The 26,198-nt window shown below is 54.5% G+C and overlaps 1 protein-coding gene across 2 annotated transcripts in view; it reads right to left on the bottom strand.

The window, feature by feature from the left end:
* Window positions 1–26,198, bottom strand: part of IPO13 (importin 13) — a 31,879-nt gene that overhangs the window by 2,090 nt on the left and 3,591 nt on the right. For both annotated transcript variants that reach the window (XM_041483423.1, XM_041483424.1), the window contains exons 2-15: window positions 19,162–19,898; window positions 13,636–13,776; window positions 13,342–13,483; window positions 12,201–12,367; window positions 11,726–11,846; window positions 11,267–11,414; window positions 10,547–10,728; window positions 9,661–9,687; window positions 8,850–8,984; window positions 8,473–8,616; window positions 8,027–8,107; window positions 7,319–7,456; window positions 7,149–7,245; window positions 5,248–5,300 (exon numbers count right to left, since the gene is read on the bottom strand). In XM_041483423.1, coding sequence (XP_041339357.1) covers window positions 5,248–5,300; window positions 7,149–7,245; window positions 7,319–7,456; window positions 8,027–8,107; window positions 8,473–8,616; window positions 8,850–8,984; window positions 9,661–9,687; window positions 10,547–10,728; window positions 11,267–11,414; window positions 11,726–11,846; window positions 12,201–12,367; window positions 13,342–13,483; window positions 13,636–13,776; window positions 19,162–19,898 — 2,313 coding nt within the window. The remainder of the gene's footprint in view (window positions 1–5,247; window positions 5,301–7,148; window positions 7,246–7,318; window positions 7,457–8,026; window positions 8,108–8,472; window positions 8,617–8,849; window positions 8,985–9,660; window positions 9,688–10,546; window positions 10,729–11,266; window positions 11,415–11,725; window positions 11,847–12,200; window positions 12,368–13,341; window positions 13,484–13,635; window positions 13,777–19,161; window positions 19,899–26,198) is intronic.

The following is a 26,198-nucleotide window of genomic DNA, read 5'->3' as shown; positions in this document are numbered from 1 at the left end:
CCCCTGGTGCTGGCACTGAGCATTTACTGGGTGGAAATGTTTCAGCTTGCACCCTCCACCCAATGGGAAGGGTTTCCGACCTGCCTCAGTGAGCCCTGCTGTATTAGGCAGCCACATCCATACCCTGACCACCATACCCACTGCTGCAGAAAAACACTGGGGATGGCAGCCATGCCTCCTGCCCTGCTGTCACTGCAACACCAGGGACAGCAGCCACAGCACTGGAGCAGCCCTGCAGTGTGCCTGGAGCTCACAGAGCAGCATACCAGGGCAGGCAGCCCTTGGGCTGAGCTCTGTGTGGGGCCATTGCTGCTCTCTGAGCCTTTTCCCAGGGATAAAAGCAGGGACAGCTCTCAGTCAACAGCACCCAGGACACACAGCCATCTGCCCCTGTGAAATCTACTTGGTGCAAAACAAATTTAATTCCCACCCCACTTCTCCAGGGAAAGTCCAGAGCCATCTGCCCAGTACAGATGCTGGAAAACAAGAAGCTGAGGAGCAGGTTTCAGAGTAACTCCATCTCCTTTCTGACCTTTTCTATCACACACTGCAAAAGAGGATTCAGTTTTGGGCACTGAAGGCATCGCTGTACCAGGTGGAGATGGCAGAATTGCAGGTAGCTCTCCCTGCTGGATACAAGCAGAGAGCTTCATGGGGCGACCAAGGGCCACGTTATACCTGTGTGTGTATATACAGGCTGTGCACCATTGCTCCTGAGGCACTGGCACCAACATCAGGGGTGAACTGCTGGCTGAGCAATGGTTTAGGAACATATCCACTCATCAAGGCTGCTGCTGGACAAATGCTTGCAAGAGATGTTATACTTTTAGCCCTGGGACACTACCCCTGCTGGGGCCCTACTGTGAGCTCCAGAGCAGGGACTATGAGCTTTTCCCCCCAGCAGCATGTTGCTCAAGGGCAGCTGGCTCCCATGATAACCACCCAGCTGCAAGTTCCTCCACCCTGCCCAGCCATGGGCTTTAACCTGAGTCCTCCATGCTACAGGTGTTCCATTTGGCACAAGCCTTCCAATGTGCTCAGGTTCCCACCTACCTGCAGAGTGCCTCTCCCAGCCAAACCAGACCTGCTGCAGGCAGAGCCCCCCCAAGTCCTGTAGATTCACTGCAGCATCTGCTCCTCAGTCCATCAGTGCCATGGGGAAAAAGCATGTCAGTATTGGGACAGCTCCTTCCCATAAGACACTTAGCAGAGTGCAAGTCCAATGCAGACCTGGGTACATGTATGTCTGTCTAATGTAAAGAGAGATGCTTTTTACCCCCACAGGATGGGGCCCTGTGGAAATTCTCCTGTAAGAAAGCAGCACCAGGCATGTCCAGCTACTCTTTCCTAGCACCAGGAACCCTGCTCCAGCTCTAGGGCCTCTTCTTGCCAGCCCATCTTCCCTGTCTCCTGCCAGAGCACCTCTGCTCACATGGGGGTGGGTCTTTGAAGGCTTTCAAACGTCCCCCCCAAATCCTCTGCATGAGCAGCCACTGCAGAGAGAGGCACTTGCTGTCCAAAAACAACTGTCCTGCAGGACAGCACTGAGGGAATGTTGGGTTCTTCTCCACAGCAGCTCAGAGATCACCACCAGAGATGTCTTCAAAGCAGGCTCTTCTGTGCCCATTTCTTCATAGACAGACAGATATGGAAGGGATACCCACTCCTCCAGTAGACAGAGGACAGTGGGGGCTGCACTGCCAGTTTCTGCAGCTCTCCAAAACACACAGCCTTAGTGTCCAGAATCCAGTCTCTTCCCAGGCCCCACACCTGGCAGAGCAGAGCCTCTTGCTTTGAAAAGGGCACATATGGCTGGCCAGGCAGGAGAGTGAGCCTCAGCGTGGGGATGCTGAACCCATGTCCTCCATGGGGTTCTCTGAGTCTGGCTGGAGCAGGTGAGGTGGAGAGCTCAACGACTGCTGCATGCCGCCTGGACCAGATCATGAAGAGAGGGAGGTGGGGGATGAAGCTGGCTTGACCAGGAACTGTCTGTGCCATCACAGCAGGTCAATCCTGCATCTTCTGCCAGTGAGGCCCCACACACCCAGACTGCCCCAAAGATCTGCCAGGGAAGTCACCAAAACGCTCCCAAGGTCTGCAAGTGAGAAGCCCTGCTGGGGTGGGGTGGATGAGGTGGAAAGGCAGGCTGGAGAATCCCAAAATCCTACCTGCAACCAGGAGCACACGTGTGATACCCACTGGTTCCCCAACTTCAGAACCTGCCTGGTTTTGCCAACGCAGACCTGGGTGCAAGCCCCAGCCACCATGGCATGTGGTCCTGGGCAGAGGTGCTCCAGCTGCCTGGGTGGAACTGAGCCCCACGCCCTCCAGGTGGGATGCTCACCCTGGGCACTGCAGCAGCAATGCTCTGCACTAATCCCATCATGCAGCAGAGGAAGGAGGGAGCAGCTGAGAACAGGATGCTGGCATTGCTCTGTGCAGCCTTGGCAGACTGGTTATTTTATCCTTGGATAGTATGATACTTTGTCATTTGGTTTAAGCCAGCAGCTCCCATGATCAGCCAGCCACCATCAAGAATGATTTGCCAATTAACTTTGTGGCAAAAGGATCACCTGCAACAACCGGGCAGTTCCATGAGCTGCAACCAAACCCAGAGATAAAGTCAGCAGGAATCGTTTGACAGAGAGAGATTGTTCTGTGTGTGCTGACGACAGAGAGCTGATATGCAGGCCTCATGAGCTTCTCCTGAGTTATCAGAAGGTGGGACAGTACTTGCTGGCAGAGAGGGCAGAAACAGTGCCTGCAAGGAGGAACCAGACAAACTTGAAACAGGGAAGATTAATTTCCTCCAAGGCAATCAAAACAGATCAAAACACAAAAACAGATGGTCAGGGAAGTGGGAAATTTCCACCTTGACACACTCTTGTGTCCAAATTCACTGCTGCTCCGGAAGATGCATTGCTTTGCCAAGGGGTCTGCAGGCAGAGCAGGCTGGGTGAAAAAACAGCTCTCACCACACAAAAATCTGGTCTGAAGAGATCTGCAGTTCCCTCTAAATTTAATCCTCCAATCTGCACATCCTCAACAGCATCACTGCAGAGTATGGTCTTCTGGAAGAGGACAGGCTGGACCCATCTCTGCCATCAGACAGCCCTCGAGTCCTGAGAGCAAGGAGTCAGTCAGGGATGCTAAGGTAATTCTTGATGGGTTGTAAAGCACCTCACTAGATCATCAGTCTGTGAGAAGGGGAAGGCCAAGGAAGAGGAAACCTTGAGATTTATGCATGAAGAGAGAAGACAGGGATGGGATCCTTTGGTCTTCATGGGGTTTCAGGAATACAAAGCCCAGGAAAACAACAGACCTTGAGTGGGCGGTGTCAGGCTAGCAGCATGATGTCAGATGTCTCACAGTGATCCAAGATGGAGAAGACATGGAGGTAGGAGCCTCTGAGCTGCTCCTGCAGGAGTGCCTCTGATGGATATCTGGAGATCCACACACAAGACAGGGCCAGCTGCCAGCACATTGCACAAGTAGCCTTGGGAGAGTCTTTCAGAGTCACCTAATGCCTTACACCCTGGCAGGATCACTTCTACCTACCCTCAAGAGCAATGGGCTTCTGGGGTCCTTTCAAGAACTCCACGCAACAACAGATCCCCACAGGATCTTCCAGTGCTTCCCTGCCCTCTTAGGAAGATTTGCTTCTGCCAGACCTGGATCCTTTACCAGGATTTCCTCCTGTTACTGATTGTCCCACTCAAGAAGAACAGAAAAGGGTTTTTTGCCCAGAACTGCCACATTACCTTTTACACATTCCAAGACTCACACAGCTCCTCAGGCTCCCATCAGCTTTTCCTCCCCACCAGGTGTACAAGGTGGCCATCTTCCCAGATGCTTTTCTCTGTGGTCTCTCATATAAATCCACAGAAATGCTGTGCCCCAAACTAGGCAGTGTTCGAATGGAGGTCCTGCTAGCAGTGAGAACACCACCAAGAACCTCATGCACAGACCCCATTTACCACCCTCCCATCATGTTCAAAACCCTTGTTAAAAAGTCACAGCTTCCAAAACCAAAAGCAGAGCACAAGTCTGATAGCCTTGATTATGTTACATCTTCTAAGGTGAAAAGCAGGGAGGAAGAAGCTGCAATATGGCTTTGAGATGCAATGGGTCTCAGCAGGCTCTGGGCATCAAAGTGGTAACTGTGAGGAGAAGACCCTGCCTGGGGGAGGTTAGGTGCAGCCCTCTTGCCCACTCCAACCCTCAAGACCTATGGGAGGATCAGAGGGGTCTGACAGCTTAGCACCAGCACATGCCAGGCACCCTCCCGGGGCTGTCAGCAAGGGTAGGATGGCCACAGCTCTGGGAGGAGCCTGGGTTAGTGCTCCTGCACAGCCACTGGTCCAGCACGTGTGGTTAGAGGTCTCCCCATCACAGAAACAGAGCAGAAAGCAACTCTGCCAGGCCCCTCCTCAGCACAGACCCACCCTGTGGGTAGGTGAGCAGGGAACACGTCTCTGACAGGGACACTGAGTACATCAAGGACAGACATCAGGGCTTCTCCCTTAAGGGCCATGGGGGGCTGAGGAGCACACTGGGCAGGTGTATATACACACACAGCATAGCACTGGCCCTGCCTGCCCACCGCCACAGCAGTGACACAAGTGCCAGCCCACGTGCCAGCCCGCGGCCCCTGCCACGTCAACGCAAACTGTCCCCGTGCGCCGCTGAGCCAGCAGCTCCTGCACACAAACTGCCACCACCCAGAGAGGCTGCTGGGGCAGGAGGCAATGTGGCACTTGCCCGATCCAGATGCCATCACAAGCACGTTGCTCAGAGCCAAACCCTGGCAGCTGCCTGCTCCTGAGGGCAGGGGCTTCCTCCCACTGGCCCCTGGGCAGGGCAGCCAGCTCAGCCTGTCCCCACTCCAGAGGACCCATCAGAGGGCAAGTAAGTGGGTTGGAAAACATCCACTTAATGCTCTAATTTGTCTGTCACCCAAGGGTGACTGCAGCAGCAGCACAAAGCGCCCCATGCCAGCTTCAGCCCAGCAGGGGTGTGGGAGCTGGAGCTGCCTGCAGAGGAGGGCACTGCCCTGGGGATGGTGTGAACCCAGAACTAAAGGAGAATGTTTTGTTTTCAACTTCCACGGAAACAGATGGAGAAACTCGATATTCAACTAAAAGGAAAAAAAAACGTTGTCAACAGAAAGCTAAAAATAGGTTTAAATTGAATTAAAAAGAGAAAGAGAGAGAACAGAAAGTGAATGAATAAGAAACTAAAACACACCTGTGCCAGGAGTTGCATAAATGAATCAACAATATCAGGATGATCCCTGGGCCCTAAAATATAATAAAGATGTAACTTAAGAGAAAAATCATACAAACAGCAACTCAACATCATATAGTTATGTGATACAGAAAGAATTTACAAGTGAAAACAGGAGTGTAAGGGAGGAGGGGTGTGTGGGGAAGGGGATGGGCAACATGAGCAGTTTGAAGCAAGTTAAAGAAACAAAACATACAAAAAATCATGAAACTTGGAGAACCCAAGAACAGAAAGAAACTGCAAAGGAAAGGGTCTAATGCCCCAGAGTCTCCAGCTAGCACCTGGGTGCTGCAGAGCCAAGGAGGAGATCTTCGTTTCCTTGGGGAGGAAGAGAAGGAGGAGCAGGGGCTAGCTGAGCATCATCTCCACAAGGAGAATTATAGCTTTTGCACTGTGGGGACTGAGCAGGTGTCTTCAGAGCACTGTTTGGTCCTGGAAGGTAACTGCAAGTGAACGACAACACCTCAGCAAATGCTTGACAGGCCTGGCTGGGCTCAGGCGTGCACATGCTTGTCACCAGCGTCAGCTGCTCAGGAGACCCTGGCACAGACACCCTCCCACCCCATTCCCAGACACTCTCCAGGACGGTGAGTCCAGGACTCTCCTGGAGGTCTCCTCCAGCATCCTCATGGGAGAGAGCAGCTCAGTGCCCAGAGATCTCTGTGCCAGCACCACTCACCCTACCTTGGCACCTGACTGTGCACACTCATTTCTTGGCCCTTGTAGGCTCAGGCATGCCCCCCTTCTCCTGCCACACGTGGGCTCAGCAGAAGGGGCTCGCCCTGCTCAGAGCTGGCCCCCACCCCAGGGGACAGTCCTGGGCACACACCAAGCTGAACAGCCGCTTGCCTGAGCAAAGCTCGCATCCAAGTGTTGGCACAGCTCGGGCTCTGGCCCCTCCCTTTTGCTCCTGCAGACGTGCCCGCTGCTGCCTGGAGGCATCGCCAGCTCCCCAGCACCGAGGCAAAAGGGTTCCAGCACAGACACATCCACACGCCACTGGCACGAGCAGGGACCTGACATCCGAGGAAGCCTGGCTTGCTTGTCACTGACCCCAGTGACACCTCAGCACAGCGGCATTTGCTCGGACCGTGGTGTGATGATGAAGCAGCGCTCCTCGTGTCTCTCCCCCCACCTCTCTAGACAGCTCTGAGCCTTGAGCTGGGGGCAGCATCACTCTACCTGGCACCCAGCTGTGAGCAAAGGATAAGACCCATTGGGGGCCACATGTGGTAATGCTGAAGGACCAGATCCAGCAGCTCCAATGTACATTTATCTGTCACAGGGCAGGTCACTAAAATGCTGAGGGGAGCCATGGTGCAAAGGACCCTGTTCTAACCCCATCTGCCTTTTGTAGGGTGGGCAGTGAGCCAAAGAGGGGCCCCTGCCCTGCAGGAGAACACCAGCATCCTCAGCATCACAGCAGGGACTCGGAGGCCACCAGTGACTCTGAAAAAGTAATTTCCCAGCTGTTCGCACACACATTCTCCTGCTCATATGAGCACTTGATTTCAGGCCACTACAAGCAGCAGTGGACCCCAGAGAAGCCCCGACATTTCCTGTGGGCATAGCCTCCCTGCCAAGCTGGACTGCAGCTCCAGATTGACCCTTGCTGCATGTGATGTCCAGCCTGGGCTGCTGTAACAGTACAGAGGCCCAGAGCACCCAGGGGTTTCCTGCTTCTGTTGCCTGCAGGGAAGGTACCCACCTTCCAGGGGTTGGGATGAATCCAAGAAACAGAGATGGCCCCAATTAGCTTAGCTAGGAGTGAAAACAGCCATTCCTGGTAAGACGCCTCCAGACTCCATGCATGCAAAAGCCTGACAACAGCCCCAGCGCGGAGACGGGCTAATCCTACGTACCTTGCTGGAACAGGGTCAGTGTGACTGAGGTAACGAGCAAGAAGAGGGCCTTGATGGGAGGGAAGTGGGCAGGCTCATGGGCAAAGATGTGAACCAGCTGTAAAAGAGAGAGAAGGACTGAAGCTTCTGCTGGCCCTGCACATCCCCAGCTCCCAGGCACGGTTCCATACCTGCCGCGTGAGTTCAATGGCAGAGACCTGGGGTATGGTGCTGTACATCTGCCCCAGCATCTCACACAGCTGAGGCACCATGGGGGCAAAATCATCCAGGAGGGTCTTCACAGACTTCTCAAATATGGCACAGACAGACTGTGGGAAAAGAGGGACTGCATGAGCAATGGGCATCAGGAGACCTCTCCCAGGGCTTTAATGGGTGAGTCCCAGGGGAGCAAAGAGCTGGCACTGGGGACAGGGACCAGCCAGGCAAAGGGCTCAGACCTGCTCTGATACTGGTGGCCTGCCCTGCAGCACAGGATGCTCCCAGTGACCAGGAAACCCCCTTCCCACTGCAGCAGGAAGGCTGTCCAAGGGCCAGGGAGAAATGGCTGGGGGGATGTTGCACATGGGCATTACTGGACTGAACAAATGGACAAGCACCAGATGATACAGGTCCAGTTCAGAACAGAGCTGTTCTCTTAGGGAACACAGGTAGGGTAGATCCCACCTCCCTGCTCATGGCTCCAGTTACTGGAGAGAAGCAGAGCTGACGAAGGAACAAGACAGACAAGAATGACTTGACGCTGCTGGTGACAGCAAGCAGCACTGGTCCAGATAACCCAGCAAGACATCCCTCTCACTGGCCATCACCCAGAGTCTGTCCTTTGCTGTCCCCCTCTCAGGTCAGCAAGGACAGGCAATGTAGAGGTGAAGCCTGGTTACCTCCACCACCTGGGCATCATTCAGCCACTTGCTGAGAACCTTCTGTATGAGCTGGAAGACTTGCTGCAGAACCACCACCACCTGTAAGGAATGAGAGACACTGAAGAGAACTGGCCTCTCTGGGAAAGGGAGACTCAAGACTAAGCATGGCCTGGACTCAAACCTTCAGGCACCACCCCTCTCCAAAGCTGGACAGCTTTTTTTCTGAAGCAGCCTGACACTGCTCACATTTGGCAGGTAGCACCCAGCCAAGAGGCATCCAAGAGGCAAGTCACCTCTGTCCACCTCAGAAGTGGTGGGATGAAGGAGCTATTTTAGCTGGAATAGACTAGCACTTCCCTCTTGCTGGCACATGCTCCATTCCCCATTAACCCCCCTCTCATGCAGTGAGTTGTGAGGCTTTGGCCAGTCTGTGGCAGAGAACTTGGAGCTATTGTTCTACTCACGGGGTTGGGTCCTTGCTGCACTGGCAGTTTTTTGACCTCGGTGCTTTCATGGTCGTCATCGTGGTGGCTGATGTCTAGGGTGGTGAAGAGGTTGGAAAGCAGGCCCAGGATGTGGATGATGGCCAGCCTGTTGGAGGGATTGGGCTGCCAGGGAAAATAAAGCCGAAGTATGACACAAGACTGCACTACTCAATCATAGTCATGTCTTTGGGATGCTGAGAAACTAGAAGTGCAGAGGCAAAGTGCCAGAGAGGGGTTCCCTGCACTGTACTTTCCCTTGAACCCCCGTTTAAGTGTGCTGCTTCAGCACAGCAGCCCCAGGGCTACAGCCAGCAGGGGAAACCACTTCTGGATGGAGGTAGCACACAGGCACTCACCGTTTCATCAGCCAGCTTTTCCAGCTGCTGGATGTAGGGGGTGATCAGGGAGTGCAGGTTCTTCAGGATCTCCTCCACTTGCAGTGCAGAAAGCAGGAAACCAAGAGCCTGCATCAGCCACATGCACTGGCTTGTCTGGGACAGAGAAGACACAACAGGGCAGGTCACTGCCTAGCCCACAGCCCATGCTCTGACAGCTGCCAGGGTCCCAGTTGGGTGTGCTGCAGCTCCTGAGCTGCTCTATCTGGGTCCCTCTAGGTGCACGTCACTGCAGGAGAGGGGAACAGCTCCCTAACAGCTTCTATTCCCAGGGAACAGGAGCTCTGGCTTCAGCACACCTGGCCTCTTCCCAGCACCTGCCAAGGAAAGACCAGCTGGTGTCCAGAGATCTCCATGCTGGCATCACTCACCCTAACTTGGCACATCCTTTGCACAGCCTGTCACAGCCACCCTGTCCTAGTCACAGGCAAGGCTGGGGCTCAGTTCCTACACTAATCTCCCTTTTTCCCCTTGAAAACATGCCTGTCATCTTGGTATCCTTGGGTTTGGAGAAACTGGGAACTGCTAGAGTTAAGCCTCCTCCTCCTCCCTTTCTAGGGGACATACTCTCCCAGCACAACCCCAGCCTGTGTGGGGCAAGTGAAGCCCAGGAGCACAGTAAGAGGCAGCCAGCAGGTTCTCCTGATCCTGCACACCATGGATGCAGTGCTGAGCTCTCCTCTAAGGACAGCTTTGTGTCTTCAGCTGAGCATGACTAAGAGGGCATGGGGGGCAAGGAGAACCAGCAGAGGTGTGAGTCAGCCTCTCTTACCTTGTGAATCTGCTTCATCAACACCTCCTGTCAAAGGGAAAGGGAGAGGAAAAGAGAAGGGTGAGTGCTGCAGAAAGGCTCTTCCCTTCCAGGAGGCAGGACTGACAACAGGTGGTAGGATTGACACAGGAGGTCAAGATAACTAACACCAGTGTGGGCACAGACAAACATCATGTGCTCCCCACAACCTGCCACAGGCAAGAACTAAAATTCCTGCCCCCTGAGCCAGCCCACTCAGCCACCCAGCAAGGGGAGCTCCTGGCTTGGATGGGCTCTGCAGCAGGATTGCTCAAGGAGTCAACCTCAGCCAGGGTTTCCTTATTCCAGTGACAGTGTTCCCCAGGCTCTAAAAGCACAGATGCTTTCAAGAGCCCTTCACCTCTCTCCTCCCATGTATGTCCTGGCAACTTGCCCAAGTCCAGCACTTCTCCTAGTGCCTTGGGACTCTGAGCCACATCTGCCCCAAATCTTGAGAGTCAAGAGGAGCATGGGACAAGCTGCCCCAGCACTGCAGGGATCAGCTCAGGCTCCAAGGAGAGGCTTGAACACCAGTGATCTGACCTCCAAGATGCCCAGCAGTGGCACTAGTAGTGTGGCAGGTGCACAGCTGTTCCCAGTAAGGCAAACAAAACCCCGGGGGAAGGACAGACACCCACAGACCCCTTGGCAGTCATGTCTGTCAGTGGCTGCCATTTCTGCATTCACAGCAGGACACAGGGCCTGCCATATGGGTTTACTAGCCTATGAACAAAACAGGCAAGAAATCTGAGCCAAGCAAGATGCCCTGGAACTGCTCCTTTGTCCCCCTGCCCTGTCCTTACAAAGGAAAAAGCGTGCACAGAGCACATCTCAGGTCACCATCACACATCCAGCATCCAGCTCCTACCTGTGACACAGCAACAATGTTGGCAGCATAAGGTGGCAGGTCGTACTTGCACTCTCGGCAGATCTTTTTCAGGGTGGAGACACTGGAGATGGAGAGTTCAGGGTTGCCCAAGGCTTGGAGCACCAGTGGTAACACGTTGTTAATCATGACAGGGTGATCAGCCAGCCACTCAGACAGGGATCCTGCATACACAAATGGGGTCAGACTGCACGACTGCACTGTGGTGTTATATTTTATTTAAATGGTATGCTCCGTCTCACCCCTCAAAAATGTACAGTTTATTCCAAGCCTGTGATCCTCCCCTGAAGTCTCATGTCCCTGTAATCCCATTGGCCCAAGTCTTATGCCACGTCCACTTTGAATCTCCCTGATAAGCTGTGCGGGGGAGATAAGCTCTCCCTTGGGTCTTTTCTCCCTAGGCTCTCCCTCTCTCCCCCTTCTCCCTCAGAAGCCATGCTGCTCTCGGGAGTGGGACCCCCAATAAACCCTCATCTAATCAGCACCCTCAGAAGCCGTGTGGAGTCTCCTTGCCTGCTTCTACCAGCGAACCCTCAGCTTAGGGAGCTCCCCAGTGACTCCCAGGGAACCGCAACACACGAACAGCAACACTGCAGCACAGGTTCTTGCTCTCTATTCCACAATGCCCAGCTTTGCTTTTCACCACTGGTATTGCTGGGCAGATGTGGTCTCCAGGGGGCTTTCCCCCTGCAGCCCACTCACCGATGGTGAACATGACGGTGTCGGCAAGCTGCACGTTGCTGATGCTGATGCGGGGAATGAGGCCGATCAGCCCGGGCACCACATCGGAGTAGTTCACATCGATGGTCTCAGCAATGGACTGGAAGCCATAGAGCAAGGCCTCCGTGTGCTGCCAGGGTGGGAGAGGCACTGTCAGAGCCATGCACTGACCGTGATGCCCAACCCTGCCCCCGCTCCAGGCACCAGCTCAGTACCCCCACAGTAGCTGAAGAGGCTGATCCCTTGGAAGAACTAAGGACAGGGAGGTAGAAGACCTATTCCTCTCCACAGCAGAGCCCAGAGAGACTGCCTGTGTGCTGGCAAGGTGCTCATGCTCCTCACCTCTGTCACATCCCTTTGCTTTCAATGCCCCATTGAGGGTGAGGACAGGTCCCTGAGGGCTGGTAGCTGTCAGCCTGACCCCTGGGTCCCCTTGCTCACCTGCCACGAGGACGGCTGCTCCGTGTTGGTCAAGAGACGTCCCAGTTTGTCATAGAGGCTGCTCAGGAGCTCAGCACCCAGCATCTCATACACATACATCAGTGTGTCAGAGATGTCCACCCTGCAGAGAACATGGGTGTCTCCAAACGCTGCCCCAACCCATGCACAGAGCTCCATGTGTGGACAGATCACTTTCTCTCTGGGGCACAGGCCTCATACAAGCACACTGTCCCAGCCAATGGAGTGATGCTATGGCCTCTTGGGCAGAGTAACTGGTGCTGTGCCAAAATTTTGCCAAATGAGTCAAACCAGCTCATTTTCACATTACCACCACAACCAAAACAGCTCCTGATGGAAGGAATTTCCTCTGTGTCCCTCCTTGGCTCATCATACAGCACTCACTCTCCAGGGTGGCAGAATGCTGCCCCTGCATCCTCACCTGCCTGACAAGCAAATCCAAATCTCCCACTTGTACCTGTATATCCGAAACTGCTCCTTCTCATCTGAAGACCAGAAGCCATACTCCTCATCGGAGGGGAACTGGGCTTTGTGCAGCAGCACGTCCACCAGCTGGAAGTAGACAGGTCTGTAGACCTGCTGGTACACTGCCTGCTTGTCTGGCTCAAAGGAGAGGATATCATCCTGGAGGCAGGAGGAGGAATAAACACATCAGGTGTTGCAGGGAAAGGAAACTAGAGCTAACATGCCAGCTGCATAGGGGGCTCAGGCACATCTCCCATGGCTGGTGGGACCTGTCATACCTTGGAAGGCTGCATTTCCAGCCCCCTAAGATTCACTTGATGCTGTGCCCTTCTGCAGTGGCAGCATTATCTGGAGGCAAGATGCCAGAAGCCCCAGAAGCTGGGCAGACCCTCAGACAGCACCATCACAGGGGGTGGCAGTGTCCTGCCATGTCCTATCCTTGGGAGCACTCCTAGACCAGGAGCATGCATGCCTCAGGCTGCTGTGAGAGAGCTGACTGAGCACAGCACCCTCCTGCATGCACCTGTAATCTCAGACCCATCTGGAGAAGCAGCAAGAGGTCGTGGGAGCCTCAGCCTGGCCTCATGCAGCAGAGGAGCTGCTGGCACAGCACTGACTGTGCTCCCCTCCCTGCCCACGCTCTGCCACGCCACACTGGACTGCAGAGGAATGGAGCTGAGGGATGAAAGGGAGCTAAAAATAGAGCACAGTGTGGTAGGGCTGCTCTGCTGATCCAGGGAACACTGACCATGGGAGAGGGACCCCACACTGGGCAGCCACTAGAGCCATGCTCTTGTTCCTGCCTGCTGCAGCCACGCAGCAAGCAGCTGAACAACCAGGTCTGCTGCTAGGAAGAAAAAAATTAACATGAATTTTTAATTAGTTTTGTTAATGAGGCCCTTAAAGGGTGGCTTACACTTCTAAGGAGGACTGGTGGCAAAAGAGCCAGGCACAGGACCAGCATTTCCTAGGTATGTGCCCTGCCCTAGCTGCAAGTGCAGGGCAAGGAGTGGGGACATCACAAATCCCTGGGACCAATTAAATCCAGGCCAGACCCCAGTCCCCATGCACTGGTGCCTCTGGCCCTGCCTGGAGGACAGAGCCCAGGCAGGCTGTCCACAATAGTCACTGACCTGCAGCGTGTACCAGAAGGTGAGGGTCAAGGAGCTGGTGGTTTCGTTGACAGGGTAGTGTCCAGGGATGCCAGTGCAGAACATGATCATGTTGACTAGGGCCAGGAAACTCTGCCAGTGCTCCACCTGGTCCAGGAGGGCTCTGGGAAGCAGAGAGCATGGTCAGAGTTTCCAGCTCCTCTGCCCTGACATGTGTCACTGGGTGCAGGGCAGGTCCTGGACAAAGCAGGATGTGGGGAACAGCAGGCTGCTCCAAGCTCACTCCCCCTGCTAGGGGCCATCCCCAGCACTCACCGGGAGTGGTTCTCCCCCAAGGCCACAGCGATGCGGCAGATTCCATGCGACGTCTCCATGTCTCCGCTCTGCACTGCCTGGCGCAGCTGCTCTTGGAGCCCCAGCACGGGCGGGATGAGCTTAAGGAGGGTGTTCACGTACCTGCAAGCACAGCCTGAATCAGTGCCAGGCATCCTCCCTGGCATGGGCTGCCATGCCATCCATCCCTCCTGATGCTCTCCCAGGGCTCCTGCCCAGCTCTGCCTACTTGAAGGCTGCTTTGTGTAATGGGATGCATGCAGGAGCCCTTACTGCTTACATGAACTCTCCTTGCAGCCTGTGGCATTAGGACAAAAGCTGCAGCCCCGAGCACTGCTGCAGCAGAGCCTCTGCAAGTGAAGTGCTGAGCCAGTGGCCATCAGCTCTGGGCAAACCTCCCTGCACCACAGTGTGGACCCCTGCCTCTACAGACCCACACCTGCCAGCGGGGCTGCCAGCACCTCCAACCTGCCAGTGCCACAACCAGCTCTGAGTGAGCTTTGCCTGCACACAGCAGCATGGATGTGGAGCAGAACGGCAGCGAGGGCAGACCTGGGGCCCTTCCCACCATGCCCTCAGATTGGCACACAGGCAGTCCAAGCTGCCAGTGGGAAACCACACGACTCCCCAGCTTGGGCACATCCAGACTGTGTCCCATGTCTGGGCTGGACTGGGCAGCCACCACTGGGGAGTCCCACCCAGGGACTGTGCTGGCCCCCCGGCACATCCCGGGCTGCCACAGGCCAGTGCGGCACTGCTCTCCCACATCCCATCCCGCACGTCAGCCTCCCCTCCGCTGCCTGTAAGGGATGGTAACCAAGGCAACGAGAAGGAGGCAGCCAAGGTGAAAGGCAGCCCAGGGCCCCCCGAGAGAGGCCGTGCTGGAGGCTGATGAGCAGCCTGCCTTTTCCCTGCCATTTCCCTGCCCGCCCAGGCGTGTTATCTGCAGCCACAGCCTGTGCTCCCTGCCCACCCCCTACGTGCAGGTGCGGGGCTAAGGATGCTTGGAGTGGGAGGCATACATGATTCCAGCTCTGTTGTGCCCACCCTGGGAAGAGATGTGAGTGCTAACACCAGGAGAGCCACACATCCACCCCAGAGTGGCAGGGGGGCTTTTGCTATGGGTGATTTAGGAGAGAACAAAGCCATTGGTGCCACCAGTGCAGGACAGAGTTGTGCTGGTGGTGGCAGCTTTCTCTCTGGGTCAGCAAGAGAAAACAGAGGAAACGATGTGTCTACAATCCCAGATGTCATCCCAGCACTCCCTCTGTGCTGGTGGGGGTCACCCTCCTCTTGCCCCCTCCCCCAGAGAAAACCACACAGCAAAGGGTTTATTTTTGCATAAACCATTTTCAAGCCTCTGATGCCCTGTCAGTTATGAATGTGGCAGCATGGGAACAATGTGATGATGGAGAAATTGGAAATTCAATAGCTTCTCTCCCTGGGAACCAAAGCTGCATGCAGGGTAGGCCCAAGGGAACCAGGACAGTGCCCAGACAAAAAGCCAGAAGGAACCTTCCACTAATCCAGTGTAAGGCAAAGCCATCTTTCCTCCACAGCACTGGGTTCACACTACCCTAGGGAGGTTTTTATGGCTTTGTGACTTTTATGACTTTTTCTGACAAGGATTCTGCTTCTCCAGTTACCTTGAAACACTCACAGTGCCTGGACCTGAACTGATCCCCTGGAATCCCTGCACAGCCAACAGAGATAACCACCTAGATTTGCTTCCATGCTGCAACCCCATATTACTGAAGACTTCTAGGAAATATTGGGTGAACCACATCTCCTGAGCACCACCTTGCTCTGCTAACTGATCTGTAGACATAAAGGCATCCTGGATGCAAGGTCCCTAGCCAGGAGGGAAATGCTTGCTCTAGAGGAGTTGTTTTAACCAGTCACCCAAGATCTGAGGTCAAGTCAGCCAGAGCTGAGTTGCTCTACTCCACATCCAGGAGCATGGAGCCCCAGGTCACTCCATCTGGTCAGTGCTGCTTTCCAGCCCAAGGGACCAGCTGATGCCACATCCCAGACCAGGCGCAGAGCCTGCCCCAGGAGGTGCTGCCAGCCACCACTTCCCACCCCCTGCACCACTGTCAGGCAGAAGACAAAACCATCTCAGCTCAGAAGAGCCCCTGGATGCCCAGTTTGTTTCCAGCAGCCAAAAACTGTGAATGCCTGTGGAAGAGTACATGAACACAGCAGCCACATGGTGACTCCTGCCCATGCAGTTCCCTGCAGTGATTTGTCTTAGCCTTCCTGAGCAAGATTTGCTATCTTAGTATATAGGAGCTGAGCAAATATTACTATTATGAGTTTGTCCAGTCCCTTCTCAAAGCCCAGGGAACTGCAGCATTGACAGCTCCCTCTGTGGGACCAGCACCTACTCTTGCTCTTCCCACAACCCTCTGCAAACTGCACCAGTGTAGGGGACAACCTATAGAGGGAAGATACAGGCATATGGGACAATCTCATCCTTCCTGATACAAAATCTGAACCATATCTTGATGAGATAATAACCCAACCTTATTAAAAACCTGTTTCGAATGAAGCTCTTGGAAAACTCAAGTGAAATTCCTCTTCAAAAATTCAGCACCAAGTGCCAAGACCAGAAAGAGATGGCAGGCAAGACACCAGGCAATCCCCTATAGTCACCTACAGTCCTGCCAGGTCCACCACTGTAGCACACCCTGCTGCTTTCAGAGAGGAGATTCAGTGTCCAGCATCCACACTCTGTAACTTCCACATGGGCAAACACCACAAGGAGGTCCCTACTCCACTTCAATGCTACCCACTGCCCTACAGGAAGGCCAAGTGGCCAAATGCCACATGTCAGCTCTCCCCTTGTAGCACATGCTGCCAAGCTCTCTAACCCATTTAGCTGAGGGGATAATCCTCAAATGTGATGGAAAATACAGCCCAAGCCTCTCCTTTGCAAATGAGATGCAACAGAATCTCCATTTCTCCCCTCCTGCAACTCAGGAGCACCCCACCACCTTCAAGAGCAGAGGTGTGCTCAGAGACGCTCCAGTTCCAGCTCCCGGCCCAGCCTCCAAGGTTTCTTCTCAGGAAGGCCATGTCCTAACAGAGAAACAGCATCAAGACTCTGGCAACACACGGCACATCCCCTTCTCTGGGTTCACAGGGCTCCCACCCACCTGGCAGGTATAGAGATCAAACACTTTGCACCTACACATCTCTGGTGCATCATTTCTAGTAACACCTCAGAGGCAGGAAACACTCACTGCTCCTTGCAAGGGAAATGGGAGCTGCCAGCACAAGTGACTTTCCCAAGAGCGAGGCAGCACCAGGGCCACGTGGACACAGGTGCTGCAGCAGGAGAGCTGTGCACCTTGCAAGGTGGTGCTCCCCTGGGAAGATGACCAACAAACTATCTAACACTCAAAGTCAGAAGCCAAGTTCATGAGCCACTTCTGCTGGTGGCAGAAGCACACCTGCATGATCACCTCTGTAGCAACGTCAGTGAAGACAGCTGGGAGGGAGTGAAGGGGGAAAGACACAGCGTAGAAAGCACTCAGGGAACCTATGGCAAAGTGGTGAGCCCCAAGACTAACTCTCTCATGGAGCAATGCCCTAACAAGCTCTGGAGAGGACCATGCCAGCAGCCCAGTGCCAAGAATGCTCCAAGCCTGCAGCCAAGGGCCTTGCAGGAATAAAGGCGAGAGACCAAGGAGGAAGAGAGCAGCTGAAAAGCAGCAGGGATCTCCCAGACTGTCAACATAAGAGACAGAAAGGTCAGGAGACTCCCTGGGGGCTCTGGGAAAGAGCTGGATCCACTTTGGCTGAGTGACAAAGCCAGAGGGGTGGGGCAGCTGGCACTAGGGGAAGCAGGAGGAAGAACACATTACAGTGGACACAAGAAACAAAGGGGAGGAGAGTGCCCACCAGGGCTGGGAAGCAGCTGACACCACACGCCGCCTGGCAGGGCACCCCTGTGACAATGCCACCGCTGTCCCCACATGCCAGGGCAGGAGCTGCACCAGGCTCACACACTGCATAGCCTTTCAGGCCAGCTGCCTGCCCTGTCCTGGCCGCTGCCCACACAGGAGGGTGCTCTGCACGGCTGATGATGCCTCCAGGAAGAAGGATGGAGAACAAGTACTGAAGATTCTGTAAGGGAGCAGCCAGCATGGTAGGTCGGAATGGGGACAAAAACTGCTTGACAGGGTCAGCACAGAAGCAGAGAGGAAACCCCACTGTCAGTCACACTTCTCTCCACAATTCACTTTGAAAGCTCAACAGAAAACTCAGCCTTTTAATGCAATCAAAGAGCAGCACTGCAGGGCCAGGCTTCTGCACAAAGGTATGGCATCACGGCCAAGGGACTTCTGAGACTCAAGGGAAATGGAAAGCAGGAAGACAGAGTTCAACATTTCAGAACTGCAGGTGACCTTCTCACACTTTCTCACTTTCTGCCCCAGACCTGCTACAAGGGTCTGAGCTGGTCCACAGCCTTTGCCAGGCACAAGAAGAAACAGCTTCTGGTCACCTTCTAAACACCAGCAAATGAGGCAACACCTCACCCCATCCAGCAACACATTAAAATCCTGATGGGTCCCTTTGTCCACCAGGATTTGCAGTCCACAGATGCAATCCTTGTCATTGAAAAGGACAACCCCAGGCTGTCCAAGAGCTGGGAATGTGCAGGCTGCCCCTGCCCTTAACCAAGGGGAGGACCAGGGCTCACAACTGCAGTGGCAGCATCATTCCCACCGCTGCCGAGGGTCGGAGCCTGCGCGATGTGCAGCGATGTGCAGCAATGCACAGGGCATGCACAGTGGCAGCAGCTCAGCCTTCAAGGAAACCCTCCTCTTCAGGGGAAGGTTGCTAAGCAGCCAGGAAGGGATGTGGCCACGGGAACTGGAGATGTACTGTCCCTTCTGCAGGCATTGGTCCCAAGAGCTGACAGCAGCTCAGGCAATGCAGCCAAGCAGACAAGCTCAGAGCCCCACAGCACAGCCCCAGCAGGACCAGTTCAGCTGCTCCCGGCGCAGCCATGGCCACAGACAAAGGATGAGTCCTTGGCTGGCACAAGCTGTTGGAGCTAAGAGGAGGGGAAAAATGACAGATCTGTTTTTATTATCTCTACATTTAATCAGCTCCTTGGCTGGACCAGCAGCACAAGGCAGAGGAAGGTCTCTGAACTCCTGCTGGCAGCTCTCAGGCTGGCTGCTGCAGGATCTGACATGAGGAACCAGGAGCATGCATCCTCATCTGCCTCAGAGGCCCACATGGACATGGGCTGCAGCTGCCCAAGACTTTATGGTCCCTACAAGTCAACCACAGGGCAAAGCCTTCCAGGACTAACCAAGAGAAACCAACAGCCTCCAACTGCTTTTGATACTCTCCCACTTCCAAACCTCATCATCATTACTTTCAGAGCCAACGACAGCTAGAAAAAAAGCCTGAGATTTTTCCTTCCCACCCTGTTTCCTTGCTGATGTCCAGGAGCACCAGCCTGCAGCACACAGGAGAGGCTGCCCTTACCTCTGGGCATCGGGCTGGGAAATGGCATTGACCACAGCCTCCACTGCTGTGTCAAAGAGCTCTGGGTCCTGCAGAGAGGTGAAAGCTGCTTGGATGAGGTTCTCGCAGTCCATCAGCGGGATCTCCAGCTGCACCCAGCTGGAGAAGCACTTCAGCACCTTCTGCTTGATGAAACCCGGGGAGTCCTGCTGCTGCAGCAGCTGCTCCAGCAAAGGGAAGACAGAGCCGCACTCCTGCGCCAGGACGCTGCGTACCTGGCCCTTGCGGTACTGTGGCAGGCGGCTGGTCTGAAACTCCTCAGGCAGCACCGTCAGCAGCTCCAGCAGCGCCAGGCACCGCGCCCGCCCGTCCACGTTGGAGTCCTCGGCCTGGAACATGCGCACCATGTCTGCCACGGCGCAGGGCCAGGCCTCTGGCATCATGCTGAGCGCCAGGGAGGCCAGCGCCACGCACAGCCGGGTCAGCACGATCTTGGAGCCGCTGGCGAAGCGCGTGATGTGGGTGAAGAGCTGCGACTTCAGGCTCTCGTACTGGTCAGCAGGGATGTCGTTCCAGTAGCGGGAGATTTTAATGTGGAGAGCGCTGGCACCAAAGTACTGGATCTCAGGCACCTTGTCCATGTGGAGAAGCAGCCAGCTGAAGTGCCATGCCTGGGGGGACACCTGTGCCTGCATCAGCCATTTCTGAGCCAAGTTCTTGTTCTCGATGTTTGGGTCATAATACAGCTGATGGAGAGCCTGGAAGAGAGAGGGAAACACCCTAGAGCAGCTGAGCAGCACCATCGTGGCCTGTCCTGCCTGGGAAAGACTTACCAGGAAGGCTCGCTGGGATGGAGCCCAGTGCCCAGGCTGTCCTGCACAGCCCCCCTCCCCAGGGCAGCCTGTGTTAGCTGGCCTCCCTCTTCCCATTCTCAGAGAAGTGAGAGTGATCTGGCAGCAGGAGAGGACCTGCAAAGCATCCTTCCCCTCCTCTCATGCTTCACTCTAGAAATGTCTTTTGTTTAGTCATTTCCCATCTTCACTTTCACACATGCTGAATCTGCCTGCTTCCCTGCTAATGTGCCATCACTGGGGTGGGCACAGGACCCTTCTTCCACATAAGGACTGTAAGGGACGTGGCTGACCAGCACTCCTGCCTTCCACTCACACCTGCTCTCTGAAAGGTGCTGTGGTCCACAGTTTGCATCCATGAGCCCATGAAATGCAAGAGCCATTGCAGATCTTTGCCTGTCAGGTTATGCAGAGTCCTGAAAATCCACAGTCACTAAATTCAGGGATTAATCTCTCCATCAAGTGCCTTCAAAATATTCCCAAACCCACCCAGTTACAGCTGAACCAAGAGAGCTGGCATCCAGCCCTGCCTCTGCCACCACCTTTTGTGACAGACCAGTGCTGCTTAGTCCATCTCTCCATATAGGGAAGGGAAACATCACTTACCTGCTCCTGCAGCTTTGTGAGATCTAGTTACTGCTCTGCATAGCTCAGATCCACATGAACAGCTTCACACAGGCTACAAGGCTTTATTTGCAGAGAAATATTATAGAGATATGAAGCCCAACCTTAATTAGCTACTTATCCTGAGTGGGTACAGCCAGCAACCAGTGATGTCCTCACACAAGGAGGGGAAGAATAACTACCCTTTGCCTGAACCTCCATCTTCCAGCAGTGATTTCTGCCTGGCACAGCACGTTTCATTTCAAATTGCTGACTGCACACGCCAGGAGCAAGGAAAATCCATGGCACCTGTCGGGCAATCAGGCACACGTCACACCCCACCAGCAAACCAGAGGATGATTGCAGCAGGTGCAGAGGGTTTTTTTGTGTCCTCACCCTGGCTCCAGGTTTCAAATAGCCTCCCCCCCATCACCTCTAAAAAGCTCTATGAAATTCTTGCGGTTCTTGTACGCAGGAGAGGATTTAAACCCTATTTTTAAGCACGCAGCACTGGCAGCTTGGGGCACAGGAATGAGCTTCCCAAGCAAGCGCTTGTGCCTCCTGCTGCTTCCCAGCGTGAGACAGAAGAGCAGGACAATATGGCAGGAACTTTACAGAGTTGGCATTGCCTGAACCATAATTTGAATCACTGCTGTTCAAGACTTTGTAACGGGGGAAAATGAGGATAACCTCTTTGTAATAAAGATCTTTGTAAGAAAGAGGTTATGAAGTACGTAGGAGACGGAGTCAGCCAACATGGGCTGCAGAGGGACAGCGTCTGACCCACTAAAACATCTATCCTGACACAGAAAAGGTTAACCCTACAAAAGCAGGACATGGGAAGAGAAATCTGTCCCAACAGAGCAAGCCAAGGGGAGATCACGAGCTCTCAGTAGTCAGCCAAACCTTTGCTCTGGTCCCAGTTATCTTGGACTTGGATGCAGGAAGCATCACTCAGCTGCTGGGGCAGAGGTAAGCACTGTCATGCCCCCCAAGCAAAGCAACCATTTACTTCACTATATAGCAGCAGCTGCAGATGTGCTAAAAGCTCAACCACTCCTGGGGGTAGGAACCTGGCTCCTACCCCTGCTGCTGTGCTAAGGACTGAGTCATCCTGCAGCAGGGCTGAAGCTGGAGCTCCCAGCCATTATCAGCTCAAGTCTCTTGCTCCCATCAGAGCCTGCTGCTTATTTTTCTTCCTAAATAAATCTCACTTGAGATTCCCAGAATGGTGACAGCCCACTCTTCCCTGCTTGCTGGGCACTGTCACAAGGTGAAACGAGCAGTGCCCTCTGCATGCTCCCTAGCCCAGCATCCTTCCCCACTTCTTCCCAGCCTCAATTTTTACATCTCTATGTACTTCCTAATGAATTTATTTCTTCTGTTTTGAATGGTGCTACCAATCAATTCATGCTTAGAAAATTGTGGGGAGAAAAAAAATACCCATGCATCATATATTACAAGGCACAGTGTGTACACAGCAGCCCTAACTTCTAGACCTGCACAAGCTTTGTAAAACACGGACCTCACCATGTGTGCAAGATGGACCTGGCCCACAGCGTTGGGTTCCTGACCCACAAACTCCCCAGCTGCTCTCCTGTGCTGGCCACAGAGCTGCTGCATGACAGTCTCACATCAGGGAAACTGCCAGGCAAAGCATGGCACTGTGCACACTCCAGGCACACCACAGTGAGCCCCAGGAGCAATGTACATGCAGGGCAAGACTTGCACAGCACCACAGGTGACTGGGACCATGGCAGAGCAGCAGAGCAGGGGTTGGCAAACATAGTCTGCCTGCTGGGAAGCAGCTGAGGGCTCATCCTCTGCCTGGCTGGGGCTGCCAGTGCTGCTGGCTCAGGCCTGATTCTGCCAACAGGATCTGCTTCAAGCCAGCAGCCTCTGGTGCTGCCATTTGATCATCCAAATGAATGGAGAGCAGCGAGCAACCAGGGAAAGCACAACATGAAGCTGAGGTGCAAGCAGGTGCACACAGGCATCCTGCACACACACCTCCAGCACACACACACATCCTGCATGTACCTCCAGCACACACACCTCCAGCACACACATCCTGCACACACCTCCAGCACACACACCTCCAGTACACACACACATCCTGCATGTACCTCCCGCACACATACCTCCAGCACACACACCTCCAGCACACACATCCTGCACACACCTCCAGCACACACACCTCCAGCACACACACACATCCTGCACACACACACATCCTGCACACACACTTCCAGCACACACACCTCCAGCACACACACCTCCAGTACACACACACATCCTGCATGTACCTCCAGCACACACACCTCCAGCACACACACCTCCAGCACACACATCCTGCACACACCTCCAGCACACACACCTCCAGCACACAGCCCTGTCAGAAACTCCAGCACTGGCTATGCTAAAAAATCCCGGCTGCTGCATTGTAACAATGGCAAAGAGGGAGCATTGTCATAGCTGCTCCCCGCAATACTTGTTCTGGGGAGATGTTACTACCCCTGCATTAAGAGCAACTGTGAGCAGTTGGGTTGCAAGAGCCCCTTCCCAGACAGGGCCAGCTTTCCAGATATGTGGACAGCTCTCCCATTACCACCATCCCAGCACCTCACCTGCATCCCTCACATTCCACCTGTGCACAGTCCTCACCGTCACCAGTGAGCTCTCTGGAGAGATGTCCATGCCCAGCAACACCAGCTCAGAGCCCTGCTCCTCCAGCTCCTCCTGCAGGGAGTCTCTGGGGAGGTCTCCAGCAAAGGTCCCCAAGGACATGCTGGAGCCTCCACCATGGGTGAGAAGGTGAGTGGTGAGATGACAAAATCTACCAACTACCCAAAGAAAATCCAGAGGATGGAAGCAAAGTTAATGCTGAAAGCTCACGCTACAAGCTGTTGGAAGTCAGAAGAATATTCTGGAAAAAAGCATCAGCTCACTATCTCAGCCTCCTTTTGCAAGCACCCTGCCTGGGAGGGGATCAGTTGTGGTGGCTCCTGAAAAAAGCATGGCTGTTCCTGCCTGCATGCAGGACACCAGGTGGAAAGGAAAGGCAGCATGTGCCCCAGGGCTACTAGCAGCACACCCCACCCAGTACTCTGCACACCATGGGAGACCCTTCCAGAGCACCTCCAAGGCTAGGCATAAATACTGGGACCATCCTAAGCTCAAAGCAGCAGAAGAAGCCCCTGGGAGCAGACTAGGCTCTCTGCCTGACCTACCAGGCACATCAGCTGAGTACCATCCTCTGCTGGGAGCATGGGGCAGGGGACTGCAAGACCCCACGCCCTGCAGAAGGGCACGTGAACACCCAGCATGCTCCTCCTCAGCGAGGAGACACTGCCCCCATGCCAGACCAGGCACCAGCATCGGCTCCTGTTGGACTTTAGTCTGACCACTCTGGCCAGCACCCTGGGCCCATTAGGAAGCACTGGAGATGACAAGGGGAACTCATTAGCACCAAGAGGGAGAAGCAGAAGACATGAAATTGGGTGTCATCTAACAGGGAAGCTTTGTGCATTCCAATTTGAATGGGTGGCTGACACCAGACCTGCCTTCTCCACAATTAGACCTGTAATGTGAGAGCTGGTAAACAGCCTGGCTGTCAGCTATGCCCTTTGGCCGGGGAAGGAGCCTTCTCCAACATCAGCTCTGCTTGGCTGAAAATAATTCTAGCTTATTACAATGGCTCTTCCCTGCTCTAAAAAGGTGTGACCAAAGCCTCAGTCAGGCTTTAGTTGCTGGAGAAACATCAACCCCTCAAGTAAGCTGTTCTGGTGCAGGGCAGCCTGCACAAAAGGCATGGGTCAGAGATCCCACACTGGTTCCTTTGTCAGGTGGAACTGTCAGGGAGCAGTCCAAGTAGAGTTGCAGACAAGCAGAGGCACCTGATCTTAGGCTGCACCCAGGCAGAGCAAGAGAAGAGGATCTGCTACAAGCCCAGAGCCCCCAGCTCTCACCCTTCAGAGCTTCTGCAGGGAGCCCAGTGCCAGCAGGCTGTCTCCCTCACTGCACTGCACAAATACATTAACATGGGGTACCCTGCAGAGCAGTGTCATGTCCATGCCATTATGGGGTGACACGATGAGCCTCAGACACGCGGCTCTGACCTCAGAGCAGGAGCGTGCTGCCTCCTGTTCTTGGGGGCTCCATGGGGAGACAGCCGCCCTCCAAGGGCCAGTCTGCTTGAGCACACAGAGCTGACAGCAGGTACAGCTCTGAAAGAGGTCTGCATCGCAGCTGGGCAAACAGAAAGCTGCAAAATATATTCCTGCTCTGCTACAAGGAGCAGAGCATGAATACATTCCCCACACGGCATGGCGGGGGCAGCGCTGGCCACGGCCCCTCGGCAGCCACCAGGCTGCTTCCAGCAGGACCCCCGGGCTGTCCCCGCCGCAGTCTCTCGCTGTCCTTTCTACTTGAACGCGCTCGCACCGCCAGTGCTCCAGGCCTGCAGCAGCACAGCCATTACCCTGGCTCTGCCAAGTGAAGAGAACGTCATCCCTGCCTCCCCTGCCTGCAGCAGCTGGCCCCCCCGGCCCCAGTGGGGCAGGCTGAGCAGCCAGCACCCCGGGAAGGCGGCAGCCTGCCGAGGATAGCAAATGGATGCAAAATAAAGCCGGGTGTGTGCCGCCAGGCATGCTGCTCCTGTTCAAGGACCCACATTTTGCCAGCAGTCCAAAAGAAAAGGGTTTTTCTCCCCTCTCCTAATAAAAGATGATGCCACTCTGAAGCCCCACACCAAGTCCTTGGCTGTCCAGAAGAGGCTGCAGCCTTGACACAGCTCAGCAGCTTTGACATCACCCCTGCTGCTTCACTGCCATCAGCCCTCTGCAGAGCACAGCGTGGTCCCCAGCAGGGACAGGGGCTGTGGACACGTGTGCCCTCCCAGCAAGAGTGGGCAGGGGCCTGAAAATGCAAAGGGTGAGCAGCACCAGAGAGAAACCCTGGAGATGCAAAGCCCAGGATGAGTTACAAGGTGAGCCAAACATCTCTGTCCACTATCCCTTGTTTCTACCCAACACTTCCATGATGGAGTACACAAGCAATTTGAGAGAGGAATTTCTGCTAGAGCCCAGGCACCAATCCCATCCATTCCTGCACCATAATACATCATGGCTGAGATAAGGCACCAGCGATGGCCCTTGTAGAGCTCAGACCAGCACTGGACAACAAGACGATGCCCTCTCATCCCATCACCACCACACCACAGGAAGCAGCCATGTGTTCAGCCAAGGTCGGCTCTGGCTGGAATCTCCTCTGCAAGAACATTTGCTTAAACATGTAACAAGGTGACTCCCTGCTTCCCTCAGTCCTGGAGGAATCTCTCCTCCTAAGGCCCCCAGCTTACCATCCCCAGTGTGGCTGCCACATCTCACACATGCAGGTTGCCTCTAAGGCCCCAGTGGTCAATCCACTACCAGACAGAGGATGCCATTCCCTCACCCTCGGGTATTTGTAATTCTCTTGATCAGGTTTCTGAAGACAGGCAATAGCCTTCCAAAGAAACCAGATGCACTTGATTTCTCCTCCCCATCCTCCTGGGCAGAAGGCAGCCCCAGCAGCTGCCACATCCCCGAGGCTCAGCATCTCGGA

This window comes from Pyrgilauda ruficollis, unplaced genomic scaffold (assembly GCF_017590135.1).
Source record: "Pyrgilauda ruficollis isolate IOZ18807 unplaced genomic scaffold, ASM1759013v1 scaffold6, whole genome shotgun sequence".
Classification (NCBI taxonomy): domain Eukaryota; kingdom Metazoa; phylum Chordata; class Aves; order Passeriformes; family Passeridae; genus Pyrgilauda; species Pyrgilauda ruficollis.
This window is presented reverse-complemented; position numbering and strand designations above follow the sequence as displayed.